Here is an 18,360-nt window from a genome sequence, read left to right as displayed (position 1 = left end):
ATTATTATGGTTGTTTTACAAAGCCCCTTCAATAACCACTGATGTGGGAAGGAAGTTAAGTACTGAATACCCATCCTTTAAACTGTTGTTTTTATCTCAGTTCTTACAAAAAGACTGAAAAGACACAGAATCTGCTTTAGTTTCCCTGTCTGTAAGATTGAGCTAATAGTAGGGTGTACCTCCCTGGGCTTTGTGGGAATCGATGAGTAATACAGATTTACCGCTAAAAACAATGCCTGGTGTACAGTAAATCCACAGGAAATACTGCTTCACTAAATACTTACTTTGTTATATCTCCCAAAGTTTAATTTTCTTTAATACCAATGTATTTGATTTTTAGAAGTTCTATTTGATTCTTAGTTCTTTCATAAATCTGCCCCTTTTTTTGGGGGAAAAATAATGCCTTATTCTTGTCTCATGTTTTAAATTCCTCGTCTTTAATCTTTCTAAGCAAATGTATAGTTTGTCTTCAATCCTGTTATAAGACTGTTACGTAACATGTGGGTCTAATCTTGCCATTTGTTTTGTCTACTGATTCTCACTGGGGTTGTATCTTCATTTTTTTTCTGATTAAAAGATTTACCTGCTGTTGAAACTCCACATATATTCTAGTAAAATAAATGGTAGTTCCTTCCATTAATTTTTAAAATAATAGCTTTTAACTAGAGATGACTGAGTTCTTTAGACCAATCGAAACAGAGGAACTCATGGTGCCATCCTAGCCTTGTGAAGACAATGTCCTCTTTTTTTTAGACTTTTATTTTGTACCATGTTTATCTGCAATTTGTCCCAATTCACTGCTGGAATCATCTGTTTTATGCTTTGGGATTTTCCCCTTCCCTGGACACTAGTTTTCATTTCGATGAATGTCCCATTATGTAATGAAAGTATAACTTGGGGCCAGTTACCTCTCCTCTGAGTTTTGGTTTTCTTCTCTGTAAAAAGGAGATGACAATAGGGATGTAGAAATTTTAATTATTGTGCACCATGGGGCCTATCATAGTGTTAGCCCTCTGTCAACTCTTATTGGTATTATTTTTCTTTGTACCTGTTTTGCAAAAGTGATAAGATGATGACCCTTCACGAGAGGAAGGCAGGCGTTCTTCATCCATCCATTATTGCTCCGTTCCCACACCTGTCTCCGGACCTCTCCACTTCCCCTGCAGTCTGAACACTATTCAACTCCCCACAGAGGAGAAAAGAACTCATTTCCAGGTGTGCAGTATTTTAGAGCATTTTTACATGCGTTTCTTGTTTCCCAGCAGTGCTGTGAGGCAGGCAAAATGGGTTCTCTGAGTCCACTTTTATAGGCGAATCTGAGAGACTGGGGCTCAGGCTGCTGATGGGGTGTGCTCTATAGGCCACACATTCAAATGGTATAAGTGGGGTTCTAACTCACATTCTCTGTCATCCCATGCTATGTGATCGGAGATATATGGAGATATACTTAGAATGCAGATGATAACGGATTCATTTTGTTTGCTTTTTATTGAGGTGAAATTCACAGGACTTACAATTAACCATTTTAAAGGGAATAAGTCATAGCATTTAGTGCATTCATCATGCTGCGCGACCACCACTCCTAGTTTCAAAACTTTTCATCATCCCCTCCCTGGGTTTTTGTGCAAAATCAAAGGAATAATCTGGGAAAGACCTCCAGCTCAGGACTTGCCCTGGTAGGGGCCTGTGTTGTCAGACTCTCCAGCTCTCTCTCAGCAACCTGGTAATGTAGAAAGAGGACATCATTCCGAAATTTAGTCCCTTGAGAAAACCAGGTTGAGGATATGTAAGGTATTCATGTCCCAATCCTTTAATTTTTTTAAATGGCATTTCAAAATTGCCCTTTTTCAGGAAACTTTTCCCAAGGAACTCTCCTAGTCTTGAGAGCAATCGGATGCGTTTACCCGTCAACGTTGCAGTGCTGAATTGCACTGTCTCAGAGCTCCTTGTCTCTTGAAGGAGTTTGTCTCCTTGGCCAGGAACCTCACAGCCTTGGAGGTACCACAGGGCTCTATGTTGTCCTGGGTACAAAACAGGTGCGCGGCAGGTATGTGTTGGACTGTAATGGATGGCGGCCAGGCAGCTCCCGAATTCTAGCCAGCACCCAGTGACCAACGTCCTCCTCACATTCTAAGTAGTGGGTTTGGGGACTGAGGAGCTGCTCCCCCAGTGCTGGCTGGAGCCCGATAGGGGTTGGTCTGGTTGGGGTTGGCCATCACTTGGGCAGCTCTGGCTGAGATGACAGGAAAGGCTCTAGCTCCCACACCTGCATCACACGACAGATGGAAGGCAAGAGCTTCAGGCAGGTTAACCCAAGAACAGAATGGCTTTGGCCTTCATTTAAATTTGCCCATTCCAGGAGCATAGGCCCTAGGGCTCAGTAAGTCAGGAAGGTCCTTTTGGCTTCTTACGTCACCAGGTGTGGAAGCAAGTGCGCTCTGTGGCGGCTGAGGTAGAGGGCTGGGGAGGAGTGTGTGGCTGGGGCTTCTAGAATGAGCATCCACGCGGCCGGTGGGCCTACAATCTCACAGTGTCCAGGCTTATTGGAGGATTTTCCTCCTGGCGACTTCTCATGGCTCTCCATGCCATCACCACGCCGACGCCAACTGCAAGGCCACCTCCTGCCGCCACTGGCACGGCCCAGGGGAGCACGTTGGGGCCTTCTTCAGCCTGGTTTTTGAGTAGCTGACTATTCCTCAGGGTGTGGAGGTAAGGGCTCTCCTGCGGAGGAGTAGAGGGTCAGGGGTTGGGCCCTCTGAAAACCATCCAGCTGCCCACCTTGGGCTCTCTGGGTCCTGTGCCGGAGAGGCTACCACAGCCTTGCACATGTCCCCAGCTCATGGTCTGCAAAGCTCCTCCATCTCACTGTGCCCAGGTCTCCTGGAGGAGGGTGTCCAAAGTGGGCAACACCCAGCTACAACCTCCTGTGTGACTCACCAGCATCTCCTTTCCTGTCCACCCGATTGTGAAAGATTGGGAACCGACAGGTGACCAATGAAAGTCTTGGGGGAGACCCCAACTCTTTCTTTTAAGCCACTACTGGACAACTATTCCCATCCTCCCCTCCAGGGGTGCTGGGGGAGCAGAGAAGGTCAGTGTGGAAGGACAGCTGGTTCTGCAGTCGATTGGAGAACCAGAATGAGAGGGGATGGGAGAGGAGGCGCTTGGGTCCCTTCCTCCCTCTCAGTGAACACGAACTGAGTGCCTGTTGCGGGAGCCATGTGCTGGGGAAGCTGTGAGAGTGCCCGAGGGCTAAGATGTGACTTCTCTCATTGCCCAGGTAGGAGACAAGACATGTTGAGAAGCGATCACATCATGAAGGAGCCTTTCAGTGTCTTAGGAGCAGTGTAAACAGAAGAGAGGCCAAGGCAGGTGCAGGGACAGTAGCCCAGACAGGGCCTGAAGGATGTGGAGATTTTCCATAGGCTGAGATGGCGGATGCGCCTCCAGAGGAGCAGGTGGCAGGAGTGAAAGCACAGACAGGGCAATCGTGGGGCTCGTCTGGGAACTGCTCCACTTTCAGGAGCAGAGAGTGTCTAAGGCAGTGGTTCTCAACCTTCCTAATGCCAGCACCCTTTAATATAGTTCCTCATGTTGTGGTGACCCCCAATTTCATTGTTACAAATTGAACATAATTAAAGCATAGTGATTAATCACAAAAACAATATGTAATTATATATGTGTTTTCCGATGGTCTTAGGCGACCCCTGTGAAAGGGTCGTTCGACCCCCAAAGGGGTCACGACCCACAGGTTGAGAACTGCTGGTCTAAGGAGACTGAACTGACAATGTGTAAGGTGCCTTTCTTTCATGGACAGTTTCATGGAGGGAAAGGTTTCAAGCAGTCTTGACAATACTGGCAGGCTGGTGTCTGGCAGTGACTATGGGATGGATGGAGAGGGGAGAGAGGAGAGCTGGGGAGCAAGTTCGGGACTTTGCCAGTGGTCCAGGTAAAGGCAGTAAGGGCCTGGAAAAGGCCGTGGTGGAAAGGGAGGAGGTGGATTGCAGGCTCCCAGAACAGACTCGGTGTCTTATTCCTCTTTGCCTCCCAACCCCCCAGCCCTGGCTTGCCTGGCTTGGGAGAGCTCCTCCACCTGGTTTAAGACAGAGCATGACTCAGACCCCTCAGGGTAGAGGGTGACTCAAGCTTCTGCCAGTCCTGCCTGCCTCCCCTGAGCGCCTCTTCCCACTTTAGTCGGGACCTCTTGCTTTCTCCCGCCCCTCACCCATGGCTGCCCGCACACTGAGGAGCTGCAAGGTGTCTGGGGCAATGCGGAGAGGCGAGATGTGAGAATGGTGGCAGTGAATGAAGTGCACGATGCCAAAGCCTCCCAGGGGATTTGTGTGTCTCCCGGTGGCTATATCGCCCCCACCCCCACCCCAGACACCTGTCCCACGCTGGGCAGGTGGGACCTTTACTCACAGGAGAGGGACACTTGAGTTTGGTTCGGCTGTAGGTGAAGTTGTTGGAGGTCGTCTTACGGCCCACTGGTTCCAGCTGATGAGAGAAAGGAAATCCTGATTCCTCCGAAGCTGGGAGACCACTCTGTGGGGAGGGGTCTCTCACACCAGACTCCTTCTCTTTGCAAAACTGAAACCAGCTAAGAAGCAAGACCCACAGCAGATACCAGCAGCCCCGGGGCCAGAGCTGGACCTGACTCTCCCTCACAGAGTGACAGGCCCACCAGAGCAGGGTGGGCCCCCGAGTCTGTGTCCTGGATTTACTGAGGCCCAAGAGAGACTGACCGGTCCAGAGGCCACATTGAGTGGAAGTCAGGGCCTAGCACCTCCATTTCCTGCTTCCCTTGTGGGTGGCTGTGATCGCGGACATTCTGCATTTTCAATTTATAAAATGGTGATCATCGTATTTACCAACTTCTTTAAGTGTGTGGGGCTAGTCAACTTCAGGAAAACTTGGAAAACACATTGGTTACCATGACACCATTACTATACTCGGCTTGTCAACCTTAAGAAATTGGGTTTTCTCACTTGAGCATCTTTGTATGTGTTCTTCATGGATAAAAAGGTTTACTCACAACATTTCTGGGAGCAGCTGTGGTTCAGAAAGGTTCTCCTGGATACTTTTGACCCTGGGACCCTCTGAGGATGAGCTTGCAAGCTGCTGGACCTCTTCCTTCCAGCACCTTCAGCCAGTGGCCTGCCCCCTGACATGTAGCCAGTCCCAAGAAGAATGAACACCGATTCAAACTGTCCTGAACTTCTGGCCTCCACCATCTGATCATCTGTCCCTGCCCGTTCCTGACCTCAGCAGCTCCTGACTCTAGGTATTGCCTATGAGGTAAGTGGAAGTACTCTGTGCCAGCTAATGACCACACCTGGCTCATGGTCTTATTTTTTTTGTTGACTTAAAGCCTTTATACCTGTTCCTTAGCAACACAGTTCGAGGAGGAAGGGCTGCCCTGGCGCCCGCATGGCGACTGGACAGAGCACAGCAGGGTCATCCGCTGGGGTCCTGGCTCTGCTGATAACGGCCTGTAGGAGGCTAGGCTGGCTTCTGAACTGTCCCAAGGTTAGAGGCAGGGCATTAAACCCTGTCCTGACAACTCCACATTGGGTTGTTGTGAGCATCAAACGAGAAGATGAAATGAAAGCCCATGTGAACAGGAGGCAACTTACATACATAAGAGAGTATTATTTCTACTTAGCGCTATTGTAACGGAACCACCTGGAGAGAGACGAATGCTGAAGGCTAGGTTGGATGATTCCCAATAATGTCCCAGGGACCCAGGAACTAAGTGGTGCAGAGGAAGGTAGTGATCATTTGGGTTTGGTGATTGAGTTTCTCCCTTTTTACTGGTTCCCTGCTATCAGAGCACAAACTATTCTATCTCCCATCATTTAACTGCCCTCCCCTCGATCCCACATCCCCTCCAGCGACCTTTGCCATTACTTCTCATAACTCTAGGGAGAGTTGTTTGTAATCCCTGACTATACTTCCTGGTCTCCCCTTTTCTCTGACACCCATTCCAATGGGTCTCCAGTCTCCTCATTGGCTGAAGCTCTCTCAGAGTCACCAATGGCCTCTGCATTGCCAGGTCCAATGGTCACCTTTCTGTGTGTGTCTTTGTCTTGTTTGACTTTTCAGCAGCATTTGTCAAAGTTGATACCTCCCTTTCAGGCCACTCACTTCTCTGGCTCCCTGGAGATCATGCTCTACTTGTTTCCTTCCCCCTCCCCCTCCTCATCTTCCTCTATTGCTGGTATCAAAGGTTGGAATGAATGTCCTAGGGCTTAACAGTTGGTCCTATATTCTTTCCCACCTATTCTTTCTCTAGGGCTCTCAGTTAAACCTGTGGTTTTGAATACCACCTCTATGCTAATGACACCCACATTCCCCCCCGCAAATCTCCATCCTTGACCAACTCTCTGAGCTCCAGACTCAGATATTTAACAGCTTACCTGATAACACCAGGTGAGTATCTGGAAGGCATCTCTAACTTACCATGTCCAACAAAGAACTTGGAGTCCCCTCCCTCCCCCCAATCCTTCTTCCTTCTACCACCTCAACCATCCACTCAATCTCCTTAACCTCAAACTAAGGAGTCATCCTTTATTCCTCTTTTTCCTCATCCATCAGTCAGTCTAAAATACTCTCTCCTCCTCCATGCTACCACCCTGATTCCAACCAGCTTCATCTCCCACCTGGACTCCAGCAGCCCCTTAATGGTCTTTCCAATTCCATGCTTGCTTCCTGCTAGTCCATCACTACTCAACAGCCAGAGGGTAAACGGGTTCATACAGCTGGAGAGCCATCCAAGGACCAGGCCCTGCTCACCTCTCTGACCCTGCTCCCTCCCTCCAGTTACACTGGCCTTTATGTTCTCAGAAGCTTCAAGCTCATCCCTGACTCCAGGCCCGCACAGGTCCTACCTCCTCTGCCTGGAGCAGTTTGGCCCAGCCCTCTGCATGCCTGGCAGCCTCTCTCAGTTCACAGGCCACTTCTTCAGTGAGGCCTGCTTCTCATCCACCATTACTCTCTCTCATAGTTCCCTGCTTTATTTTTTTTAAGCCCTGAATGTGGTCAGAAATTACCTTGTTCGTTTGTTTGTTATTTGTCTGTTCCCAACTAGGCTGTAGGCTCCATGAGCATAGGGCCATTCTTTCTTTTTGATTGCTGCGTCCCCAGCGCGTGGAGCAGTGCCCACCACATATGGTGCCCAATAACTGGTGGTTGAGCAAGTGGGTGGGTGGAGCAGAGATTGGAGTGGAGAAGTGCAGGGGCAGGAGGCCTGGGGCTGGCCACACAAACGGGGCTGTTTTCCCTAGAACCCATCTTTCTGAAGTCATTTGCACCGATGAAGAGCCAAATGACAGGTCGGGGCCAGGGTACAGTGGGGTTGGGGGGCCTCTAGACTGCTCTGGGGATTCAGAGAAGGCTTCCTGTGGGAGCTGGCACCGGAGTTGATTGGTGAGGTGGGTAAGAAGCAGGTTGGAAGGGCAGTCCGGGTAAGGGGTGAGTGACAGCAGACACTCAGAGGCTGAGACAGCATGGGCGGCGCAGGAAACTTCACTCCTTATTAGATTGCCAAGTGCAAATCTGAGGGTGGAGCAGCTGCCAGATAGGTTGACTGGGGTCAGGTCCCAGAAGGCCTGGTGTCTGGTGCTAAGGGGCCTGGCCTCTTCTTTGGGGAGGGTGGGCCTTGGGAATTTGAAAGCAGGGTGTGTGGCTTGGTCAGATTTTCATTTCTGCAGACTACTGTGGTGAATACATCTCAGGCAGTGGTTTGCAAACCCTGTATAATAATGCCACCTGGGGAGCTTTTAAAATATACTGAACCCAGGTGCTATCTAAGACTAAGTCAAAATTTCTGGGGATGAGGCCCAGAAATTTTTTGTTTTATTTTAAAGCAAATTTTTCAATGAGGCTAACACACATATAGAAACAAGTACAAATCATAAGCGAGCAGCTGATAAATTGTGATGAAGTGAACATACCCACGTAAACAGCATCCAGCTTAAGGAACAGAATTATCACCAGAACCGTGGGCCCCTCTGCCGGTATAATTCACCCCCAATAAGACCATATATTGATTTGCTTGTTGAAGTTTGACTAGCGCTGCTGGGAAAAGTCTGCGTGCATCTGCGGTGGACCCATGTGTTCCTTCCTGATGGACATATACCCAGGGGTGGAACTGTTGGGTCACAGGGAATCCATATGTGCAAAGTGGTTGCAGGCAAACATTGTGTTTAAAGTCTCCAGATGATTCTACTCTGCAGCCAGAGCTGAGAATTGCCGTTTTAAGGGCTGTAAGCCTGGAGACAGGGATGCCATCATGAGGCTAGGCTGTCCCCCAGCGCCTGGGGAGATGCACATAGTAGCTGATGGGGGTGGGGGTGGGATAGGGGGTGGTCGGAGGGGGAGGTAGGGCTTTCAACACTGCTGGGTTCAGTATATTTTAATAAGGAGAAACTTTATAAGAAGACAAAAGAATAAAAAGGAGGAGAAAAACACTTCCTGCTATTGCTAATATTTCTGGCTTTGCAAACGTCTCTGGAAGCAGCCTGTTAAGAGAGGAGGGGCAGGAGATGAAGAGTCTAAAGTGTGTTTGCTGCACAGTAGGGTACCCTGGAATCACCGGCCAAAGCCTGCAGACACTATGTCATAGGACTCTAATTATGAGACATGAATTCACCGGGTACATATGAGCTTATCTGGCTGGGAGTGGGAAGGCCAAGTGGTGCTGTGTCCAGAACACTAGGCAACTAGACCTGGGTTTCAACCTCTGCTCTGCCACTAACTGGCTGTGTGATCCTGGGCAAATTGCTTCATGTCTCTGTGTTTTAATTATAGAGCATTCTGGCCAGATGACCTCTACGAGCCTGTTATTTATTTTATGTCACTCTAGGGGTGAAATTCCAGTAAGAAAATACTCTGAAAAGTTGGTGTGATGCAATAGCTTTATATATGAGATGGCTTTGGATGAAAACACTGGACTATATAATTATTTCCCAAAATTATATAGCAAAGGATAAGATATCTTAGATGATTTTAGTCCAGCTTTACTTTGTTGTTTTTTAAATTCAAAGTATGGCTGGGACAATGATGGGAGGGGAGCCAAGGGCAGTCTTGTATCGTTATCTATGTGGCTCCACGGCAGTGCGTACCTTTTGTTTTCAGATCTAAACCCCTCCCAGTTGCCTTTATGTATAAAAACCTCTCACCTGGGTGAATGGGGAGAACTGCTTTGGAAGAGGCCAGAACTACACCCTTAATTTATGCAGAGAGACCAATGGGCCCTGTCATTCTTGAGTCATCAAGCCCCAGGAGACTCCTGGCATTAGGCAGGCTCAGAATGCCACCAGGAAATGCTGGGAAGGAAAGGCTAAGGGCTTAGCATTCTGCGCCCTTCTTGGAATCCCCTGAGATCTCAGGGGGATAAATAGGATCCTGCATAGAAACCCATTCTTGGGGGCGGAGGGATGTTAAAAGGAATGAAGTCACATGACTCAGCCACTGAAGGACAACTGGACTTCGATTCATTTCTTTCATAGATTTTTGTTTTAGACTGTACAAACTTGGATTAAAACAATTACTGTGTGGAGGTTGAGTGGGAAGGAACCAAAAGATGTTTTGGCTGAAATTCAAAGTCCTGGGCTGAGAGTATGATGAAAGATTTAGGAGTGGGCAGAATATGATGTCAACAGATAGAAAACAAAAGTAGAGGAAGGCTGAGTTTGCAATGAAGTAGGCCAAGGATAAAACCGGCTTTCATGCTGTTCTGAGGAGACGAGATGGTGTAGCTAAGGGAAAAGTCAATATTGTGAGTCAGCCAAGTGAGATACTGGACCTATTGGGTGAGTTGACAGGTGTGGGAATATTTGCACAGTGGTGGTTGGCAGAGACACAGCGGGCCTAAACGGCAGTAAAAGGAGCAGGAGTGCAGTCTGTTTAGTCACCATGGGAGAAACGAGGGAACATGCACGTGGGGGTGGAGATTGGGTTACCCACTGAGCAAAAGAAGCCAGAGGATTGGAAAGGCATTTCATTGCTCTGTGCAAATGTAGCTGCTTGTCCAGTAGTGAGTAGCCAGCCATACAGGGCAGGGGCAAGGCCAGGGGTTCCTGTGGCCCCTGGGCTGGATGCTCATTGTATAAGGTCCCTTTTACCACCTTAAGAAAGGATGGGAATAGGTGGCAACCTGGGAAAACAGACTGGGTGGCTCTGTTCTTTTTGCTGTTTAAAGAAATAAGGGTTGTGAATGTGTTGAGACTGGAGTGATGAGGCTGACATTGGTTGAATGTTAATGATCGTGCTGAGCGCTGTTCTCACATCACCTCCAATTTCTGAGATCTGTGTCACTTCCATTGTTTTTACAGATGATGATACAGATGGCCAGAGAGAGAGATCATTTGCCCAAGGTCACACGGTAAGGGGTTGAAACTGTTGTTTTTATCTAGTCTACCTGATTACAAAGTTATCCCCCCACAGTGCGAGGGCATTGCTGAAAGAATCAGATCTGTCAGGACAAATACGTGTGCTACCCTACGAGCTCTGGGGAGAAAGGTGCTATGGCAGCCAGTAGGCGTTTGTTGTCGACATCCTGGGTGGCCCTCTTTGACGGAGCCCGCTAGGCCCAGGCACTCACCATGTTGTTCCAGAGCGCAATGGCCATCTCGGCATGCCCGCGTTCTGAGAAGTGGAAACAGTCTTCGGAGAAGAAGGTGAGGTCAGCTCCTCCTCGCTGTGACCAAAGGCAAGGGCATTATCTTCCTGGGACAAGGGCACCGCTACCCGCCCCCACCCACCTCGCAGGCGGCCGGGGCATGTCTCCTTTCATTCTTTCATCTCTGCTGATAACTGGCTCAGATACTGATGAAGAAATTCCCCAATTTTTGAATTTTTATTTTTTTAAACAGACATGCATGATAGCCACCCACAGTCCATCCTTTTCCTTGAGCATCCCTGGCCTAATGGTTGACAAAGAATAACATCTTTAGGAAGATTTCCATTCTATCCCAATCCAGCAAATAGCAGGGCCAGGCCTCAGGAGCTTGGTCAATGTTGAGTTTCTCCTTTTCTTTCCAAATGAATCTAGGTTCTAATCAGACTCAAGAAAAGGTGAAGGGGAAGCAGAAAAACCCACATAGAGAAGAAAATAGACTGTCTAAGACGGTGGTTCTCAACCTTCTGGCCCTTTAAATACAGTTCCTCATGTTGTGACCCAACCATAACATTATTTTCATTGCTACTTCATAACTGTAATGTTGCTACTGTTATGAATTGTAATGTAAATATCTGATATGCAGGATGGTCTTAGGCGACTCCTGTGAAAGGGTCGTTCGACCGCCAAAGGGGTCGCAACCCACAGGTTGAGAACCGCTGGTCTAAGATATGGCCCCACACATGTGCCTCCTAGAAATGCCTGCAGCTTACCTCGTTCAGGGGCACAAGGGTGTTTTGGAAGAAAGGCTGCACGACCACCGTGAAGTCCTCACGCTGCAGGTACTGGTGCCAGTAGGAGAACCTGGAGACACCACTCTGAGGACGAGAGAGGCTGCTCAACCCTCCTGGCCAGGACAGACAGGTTCTAGCCTTGGGCTGGTCATGATGGAGGCCAACCCACCTTAGGCAAAGGGGACTTAGAGGGGCTGCACTAGGGTGCAGGCAGGAGTACCACCCAATTCTACCCTGAAGTTTCTGCAAAGCTAGGTCTGAGCTGCTGGCCAGACTGCTTGGGCCAAAGGCCTCCCCTGTTCACACTGCATGAAGAGGTGAATCATAACATGGGCTCCAGTCCAATGCCAGCTCCCGCAAATGCTTGTGAACTTAGGGGATGAGTGTCCATAGTTTTGGGATTTAAAAACTATGGACTCTAAAAGAGACTAGATATGCTCATTCTTAAGGAGCTTATAATCCAACTGGGAAAATGAGACAAGATGTAAAAAAACCATGAGCAGCAGGTAGGGTCAGTGAAGTGCAGGCTGCAGTTGATGTGGGGAGATATCTGAGGGTGAAGTTGCTCATGGGAAGCAGCTTAGAAGAGGTAAGATGACATGCCCTGTGCATGAGATGGGTAAGTTGCAGGAAAGCTCAGAGTGGCCATGTCAATGGAGGGGACAGTAGGTTGGGTGGGGCTAAGCCTTCTGTTCTTAAGAAGGGAGAAAGACCAACAGGCAGTAAATGCTCTCCTCCTGAGGGACGGAGTTCAGTAAAGATTGCCATCACATGACATCTACTCTGGGAGCCCAGTGCTGCTCCACCCTCAGGGCTGACCCAGGGCTGGGAGGTGGGAGTTCTCTCAGCTTCCCTTCTGAGATTTCTCACCCCCGCCCCCCCAGCCTTACTGTTTGATCCACCTGGATAAATATTTCAGGGGCTGTGACCTGCCTAGAGGGAGCACTTGCTTTCAGGAAAGCCCTGCTGAACACATGACTTTGGGTCCTTGCTCTGGAGTAAAGGTGCCTCTCACCTGGGGCAGGAAGAGAAGGGGTGCAGATCTACCTGAAAGTTCCAGTTCACTTTCTTCAGTTCTTGCATCTCTGGGGAGTTCTCCTGGAAGCGTCTGAAGCAAGTGCAGTTGCTCCTATAAGGCAAGGAGTCCTATGGAGAAGCTCCCTGGGGGCAGCCTGGCTCTGGGCCCCTGGGAGGCTGACCCCCACTCAGAGGAAGCTGCTGCCCACAGGGAAGGTGATGACACACAGGTGCCTCCACAACACAGCCTTGCTGACTCATGGACCCAGGTCATAGAACGGAACCTCAAGGTCCAGCAGGTACTTGTTGAGAGAGAAGGTGGAAGAGTTGGCACCTGATGCCTGGGTCTCCATGTGGACAGGCCACCCATTCCCCATGCCACCTGGCTGCTCCTTTCCAAGTTTGTGGCTTCTGTGGTTTGTCCAGAGAATGACCAGGTAGGGAGCGGGATGGAGTTGGGTGAAGACGGCCATGATGGCCCAGTCCCTCTCCTTTATGTTCCTGAGGCCTCCCTTCTCTATCTCCAGTTGCTTGGGACTCTCCCTCAGAGCTCCAGAGTGGGGAGTCTCTTGAGAAGCTAGGGTGGGTCAATCAGCTTGAGATGCCTTGACAAGGTGGAATGTAAGACCGCCTTGCTGGAGGATCCCACCATACCCCCAGCTATTGGCCACTCCACCCGGGGGGCTAGGTTCCTATCAATAATGGAACTAGCTTGTCATCTTCCCACCAAATCCATTTGGACCCAGATAGGACCCTTCAACCCCCTACAGAATCTCCTCCCCATAGTAAAACTCTCTGGGAGACCCTCTGGTCTCAGAAGATGGCAACTCCCTGCCAGGGTAACAGCTGGGCTTTAAATAAATTCTAGCCCCCAACAGAAATTCTCATCTTGCAGCTGCTTTCAAGGACAATCATCTGAAGGACATTATAAAACCTACTGTTTCCTGAGCACCTGCCCCACTGGGGCCAAGTACTTGACATACATTGACTCTAGACTTCCCATCTACTTTGTAAGGAAATTTTACAGGTGAGAAGTAGAAACCACAGAGAGGGTGAGGTGGTTTGGGCAAGCTCCCACAGGTCCTAAATGGCAGAGCCAGGATCTGAGGCCAGGTATAGCTCATGGCCCTCTGCTGCCTCTCAAACACAGAGCGACTTGCTGGAGCTGGAGTTTGGAATTGTTGGCAATTCAGGAGGTTTTAAGGATCATTTGGTCTGTCTGTCTCACTTTACAGAAAAGCAAACTGAGGTAGGTCCTGAGAAAGGAAGTGACATGTATACAGTTGGCATTCAATAATGTAGAGGCCTTTCCAAGTGATTTTGTAAGTCCCTGGCTAGTTGCCCACTAGGTAAGACTGTCTGCTCTGTGCAATGGTCTCACTGTTGGCGTTTGTGAGCCCTGCTCCCCAGGGTGCCCTCACCCTGGGACCGGGACCAGGTACTTACTGAGCTGCCAGTGGCATGTCACATTTCCCGCCTTGGCCCTGGTGTAGGCTGCTCAGCTCCATGACCTCCACCACATTGACAAAAGCCCTTGGAAGCTGTGGGAGCAGAGGGGCGGGTTTCATTAGTTCCCAGGCAGTTGGTGGGGGGGAGGAGGGGATGTGGGAGGGGCAGGGCACTGATGATTACTGGAATGAGCCTAAGGCAGTGGTTCTCAACCTTCCTAATGCCACGACCCTTTAATACAGTTCCTCAGGTTGTGGTGACCCCCAACCATAAAATTATTTTCGTTGCTACTTCATAACTGTAATTTTGCTACTGTTATGAATTGTAATGTAAATATCTGATATGCAGGATGTATTTTCATTGTTACAAATTGAACATAATTAAAGCATAGTGATTAATCACAAAAACAATATGTAATTATATATGTGTTTTCTGATGATCTTAGGCGACCCCTGTGAAAGGGTCGTTCGACCCCCAAAGGGGTCGCGACCCACAGGTTGAGAACCGCTGGCCTAAGGGATTATCTACAAGCCAACTTCTCCCTCCCCACTTTTACCAATAAAGAAACAGCCTCAGAGAGGAAATATGACTCGTATTAATCTCAGTGAACCTCCTCTATCGGCCCCACTTTCTACATTGAGAAACTAAGATCCAGAGAAGTCACGTTGCTGGTAAGCCACACCACCTGGCTGCAACAAGGCCAACGGGCTTCAGAGGCAAGCTCTTTGCCACCAGCAATGCAGTCTGATCCGGTCAGAATGTCCCCGCAGAGGAGCCGGCGGCTGCCTTTCCCATGCCACCCAGCGTCCTGGTGCCTGCTCGCAGTGGGGCTCTGCTCAGCATGCATCTCTCCCAACAGAACAAACTTGCCTACATGCACCCTGGGAGCGGCCCCAGGGAGCGAGCAGGCAGGAGGTTACCAACAGGAAAGGGGACCCAGGATGTGCTGCTGCTCTGTCCTACCTCATAGAGGATGTCCAAGGCCTGTTGGATGTGCCGAACGTATTCCCTGGCTGAGTGGGCCTCCTGTGAAGAAAGAAGGGCTCTCCTCAGCCCTGGGAGCTCCTCAGAGGAGGAGAGTGGTCTGTTCCCAGCTCAGAGGGCCCTGGGCACCCGGGATGGTGGCAGAGTGGATTTGCACAGGGGCTTGGATGGCACTGGACCGGCTAGAAGCCCAGCCCTCATTGCTGGTGGACAGGGTCTCTATTAGACACCATGAATCATCCCCACTGCACCCCACTCTGTGGCATCTCAAGCTCACAGGCAGCCCCTGGCAGTGCTGGGCCTGCTACTCCTCCAGACCTTTCCGTCACTGGCCTCATTCTTCTCCAACCATATGGCCATGCTGGCCCAATGCACTCCCCGTAACTCCTACGGTTCTTTGTGGGCTCCTCTGACCCATCTTCCGACTGAAGCTGGTTAAGCCCCTTCCTAGTTAGTCCTGTGGGATGGCAGTCAGGTCCTTTTCACAAAAATACTTTCAGTATAAACCTGCTTACACAAGGGACAGGCATTCTGGGGCTAGTGGAGGCATTTTCCTGTCCCAAGTCCCCACAGGTGGCTCTGAGGTCACTTTTGGCTTCCTGGACCCTGTTGAGTCCAAGATGCAGTGACATTTCAATCCCCCTGGGGCGGTGTCACTGCCTCCAGGGTCTGCGCAGTCAGGCAGAGAAGGGGGAGGGGGGGCTGGAAGAGCGAGACCCATGTGGGGGAAGGAATTCTCATGCAGCTCCGGTGGTGTCTCTGAGCCACAAGGAATGATGAATGCCTTCTCCCCCCGCCTGTGCCTGTCAAACATTCTACCACAACCTCTGAGTAATGGCAGCTGTCTTTTCTGGCCAAATAAAATACAGGATGTCCTCAACTTAGAACAAGATGTATTCCACAAGTTACAACTTCCCAAGGTTTGTAAGTCTGGACCCGTTTCCGCACAGAAACAACATTAGGCACAGGGGTGGTTCCCAGGCCGGCAGGCTGCGGTTGGTTAACTCATGATGTCCCTGAAGTGCAGCAAGCCTTCCTATTGGGATGGGTTCAGTTTCAGCCAGCCCAGGTATGACATGGTTTCAGCTCCCCTGCACCCCCTCCACCCCCACGAAAAACACCAACAAACAGGGCAGAGACTGCAAGCAGGTGGGGGGTGGGTCTCACAAGTTACCCACTGGCTACCAGAAATCATGTGTGTGCATTACAGAGGCCACCCCATCAGCAGTGCCCAGCATGGGTGCTTCTAGACTCTTCTGGAATCAGACCAATGAAGCTGGTCTCCGAGGGGCCTCCTGCAGTCGGAAATGCCAGGCCTCATGGGGCATGTATGAGCCAGGGCTGCCTGGGCGGACTCAGGTGCCTGGAGAGCAGGCAAGGTGACTCCCATGAGGGCGCTCAGGGCCCCGGGCACAATAACGCCACTGGTCAGCATCTCCCTCTCCTGGTCCCCGAGGGGCGGGTCAGGGGCCTACCGGATTCTCGCAGTAATGACACAAGTCGTTGCTCCCAATGAAGAGAGTGATCAGCTTCCAGTCTTTCTCCAGATTGATTTCCTGAGGGGATAGAGTTCCTAGGTTTAGGGCTTTGTGGGGGGCACATTCAGGAGGTGCTTCCCTGGCCAGACTGCCCCCAAGTGTCCCTCACTCTCTCTGTCTCACAGTGGAGAGATGATGCCTCACCCTCACCGTGATGCTGGAGCAGGGAGCTCCTGAGGGAGGGAGGGAGCTCTTGAAGGAGGGAGGGAGGGAGGGAGCTCTTGAAGGAGGGAGGGAGGGAGGGAGGGAGGGAGAGGGAGAGAGGGAGAGAGAGAGAGAGAGAGAGAGAGAGAGAGAGAGAGAGAAAATGAATGAACATACAGGTGTACACATGTATCTTCTGCTCACACACTGCAGGGGACGATTTCCCTTTGAAATCATCCTTAGAAAGCTGCAGCCCGTGTGCAGTGGAGTGCATTAAGGCCTTCTGAGGAGCCAGGGCAAAAGATGTAGCCGGAAGCAAAAACCCAGAGCTGCTTCTTGGGAGGGCTCTTCAGGTGTGGGAGCAGGGGGTAGGCCAGGTGTGGGAGCAGGGGGTAGACCAGGTGTGGGAGCAGGAGGTAGACCAGGTGTGGGAGCAGGGGGTAGACCAGGTGTGGGAGCAGGGGGTAGACCAGGTGTGGGAGCAGGAAGTAGACCAGGTGTGGGAGCAGGGGGTAGGCCAGGTGTGGGAGCAGGGGGTAGACCAGGTGTGGGAGCAGGAGGTAGACCAGGTGTGGGAGCAGGAAGTAGACCAGGTGTGGGAGCAGGGGGTAGACCAGGTGTGGGAGCAGGAGGTAGACCAGGTGTGGGAGCAGGAAGTAGACCAGGTGTGGGAGCAGGGGGTAGACCAAGGTGGGGCCTGGAGAGGAGGCCATGTGGGGACTCAGAGGCAGGGTGGGGGCTGAGAGGCCCTCCAAGGAGCCGCTCTCCACTCAGCCACCATAATAGGAGTCCCGCCAGGAGCTGGATTCCAAGGCATAAACACAGAGCATTAAAAAAGAAATTACTAGTGAGAAGGTTGCGAGGGGCTGGGATTGGGAACGAGGAAGGACTGGAATGAGAAGCCTATTTTTAGAACCAGCATTTACATAATAGGGCTCTGCAGAGCCAGCTCCCTAAAGGGGAAGCTGCTGGAGGCCAATGCCACGATCTCCGATCTCCAACTCTCTGCTCCTTCTCTCCCTTCTGCTTCCCACCCTAGGGGTAGGGGGCAGGGCCAGGGGGACAGCCAAGAGGGTGCCTTTGTGGCAAGGCCTGCTTGTGGCTCCTTTGGCCCCTCATACAGACATGCCCAGAGCAGAAGCTGCAGTGGGACGTAGGGGTCTGTTAGAGCCACTGACCCACCCCAGCTAGAGACCCGGGTCCTGTACTCACAGGGCTGTTTTTCATTCGAGCCACCAGGTCCCGGGCCTGGGCTGGCATATCCCTAGGCAGGAGAAGAGAGGGATGGTTAGAGTGGGCCCAGGAGCAAGGGCTCAAGCTGCAGGAGTTTGGCCTGGCAAGGATGTGTTTCCAAAAGACTCGCATTATGTTAAGTTTATTCCCTCAGAATGTATTGAAAGGCTTGATTCTCAGGAAATCTCCGCCGAGTAATAATCAAAGGTCTGCCATGACCTCAGAGCCACATGGACCCAGACCCTGCTGGAGACTCGTCTGATCCCACCACCTCTTCCTGTCGGCCCATCCTCCTGGCCACGTGAGGTGGCATCTGCTCAGCCTCCCCAGCAGGGAAGCGCCCTTACAGTTCATCCAGTGCTTTCATTGCAAGCTGAGCCTGTTCACTTCTTAATCGGCTGCCCGTTTTAAAAATAACCTTTTGTGTATTTTTTAAAAAGTCACAGCCCTAAATTATCCCTCAGCTTTCCCCTTCCAGGCTTCCCGACTCCGTTAGCCTTAGCTTCTAAGCCCCATTCTCTGCCCTTTAATCCTTTTGTTTTTCTTCTCTTTCCACACCATTCTCCATCTCCCCACGTTT

General features: G+C 50.6%; 1 protein-coding gene across 1 annotated transcript in view; it reads right to left on the bottom strand.

Annotated features, from left to right (window-relative positions):
• Nucleotides 1-1,487: 1,487 nt before the first annotated feature.
• PLB1 (phospholipase B1) overlaps nt 1,488-18,360 on the bottom strand; it is a 117,907-nt gene continuing 101,034 nt past the window's right edge. Inside the window, exons 50-59 of the mRNA XM_070428921.1 lie at nt 17,760-17,811; nt 16,341-16,421; nt 14,845-14,907; nt 14,492-14,494; nt 13,879-13,973; nt 12,463-12,544; nt 11,395-11,499; nt 10,607-10,702; nt 4,423-4,497; nt 1,488-2,721 (exon numbers count right to left, since the gene is read on the bottom strand). Of these exons, the coding sequence (XP_070285022.1) occupies nt 2,518-2,721; nt 4,423-4,497; nt 10,607-10,702; nt 11,395-11,499; nt 12,463-12,544; nt 13,879-13,973; nt 14,492-14,494; nt 14,845-14,907; nt 16,341-16,421; nt 17,760-17,811 (856 nt within the window). The 3' untranslated portion in view covers nt 1,488-2,517. The remainder of the gene's footprint in view (nt 2,722-4,422; nt 4,498-10,606; nt 10,703-11,394; nt 11,500-12,462; nt 12,545-13,878; nt 13,974-14,491; nt 14,495-14,844; nt 14,908-16,340; nt 16,422-17,759; nt 17,812-18,360) is intronic.

The sequence above is a fragment of the Myotis yumanensis genome, unplaced genomic scaffold (genome assembly GCF_028538775.1).
Source record: "Myotis yumanensis isolate MYYU_CA2020_CCGP unplaced genomic scaffold, mMyoYum1.0.hap1 SCAF_11, whole genome shotgun sequence".
In the NCBI taxonomy this organism is placed as follows: domain Eukaryota; kingdom Metazoa; phylum Chordata; class Mammalia; order Chiroptera; family Vespertilionidae; genus Myotis; species Myotis yumanensis.
This window is presented reverse-complemented; position numbering and strand designations above follow the sequence as displayed.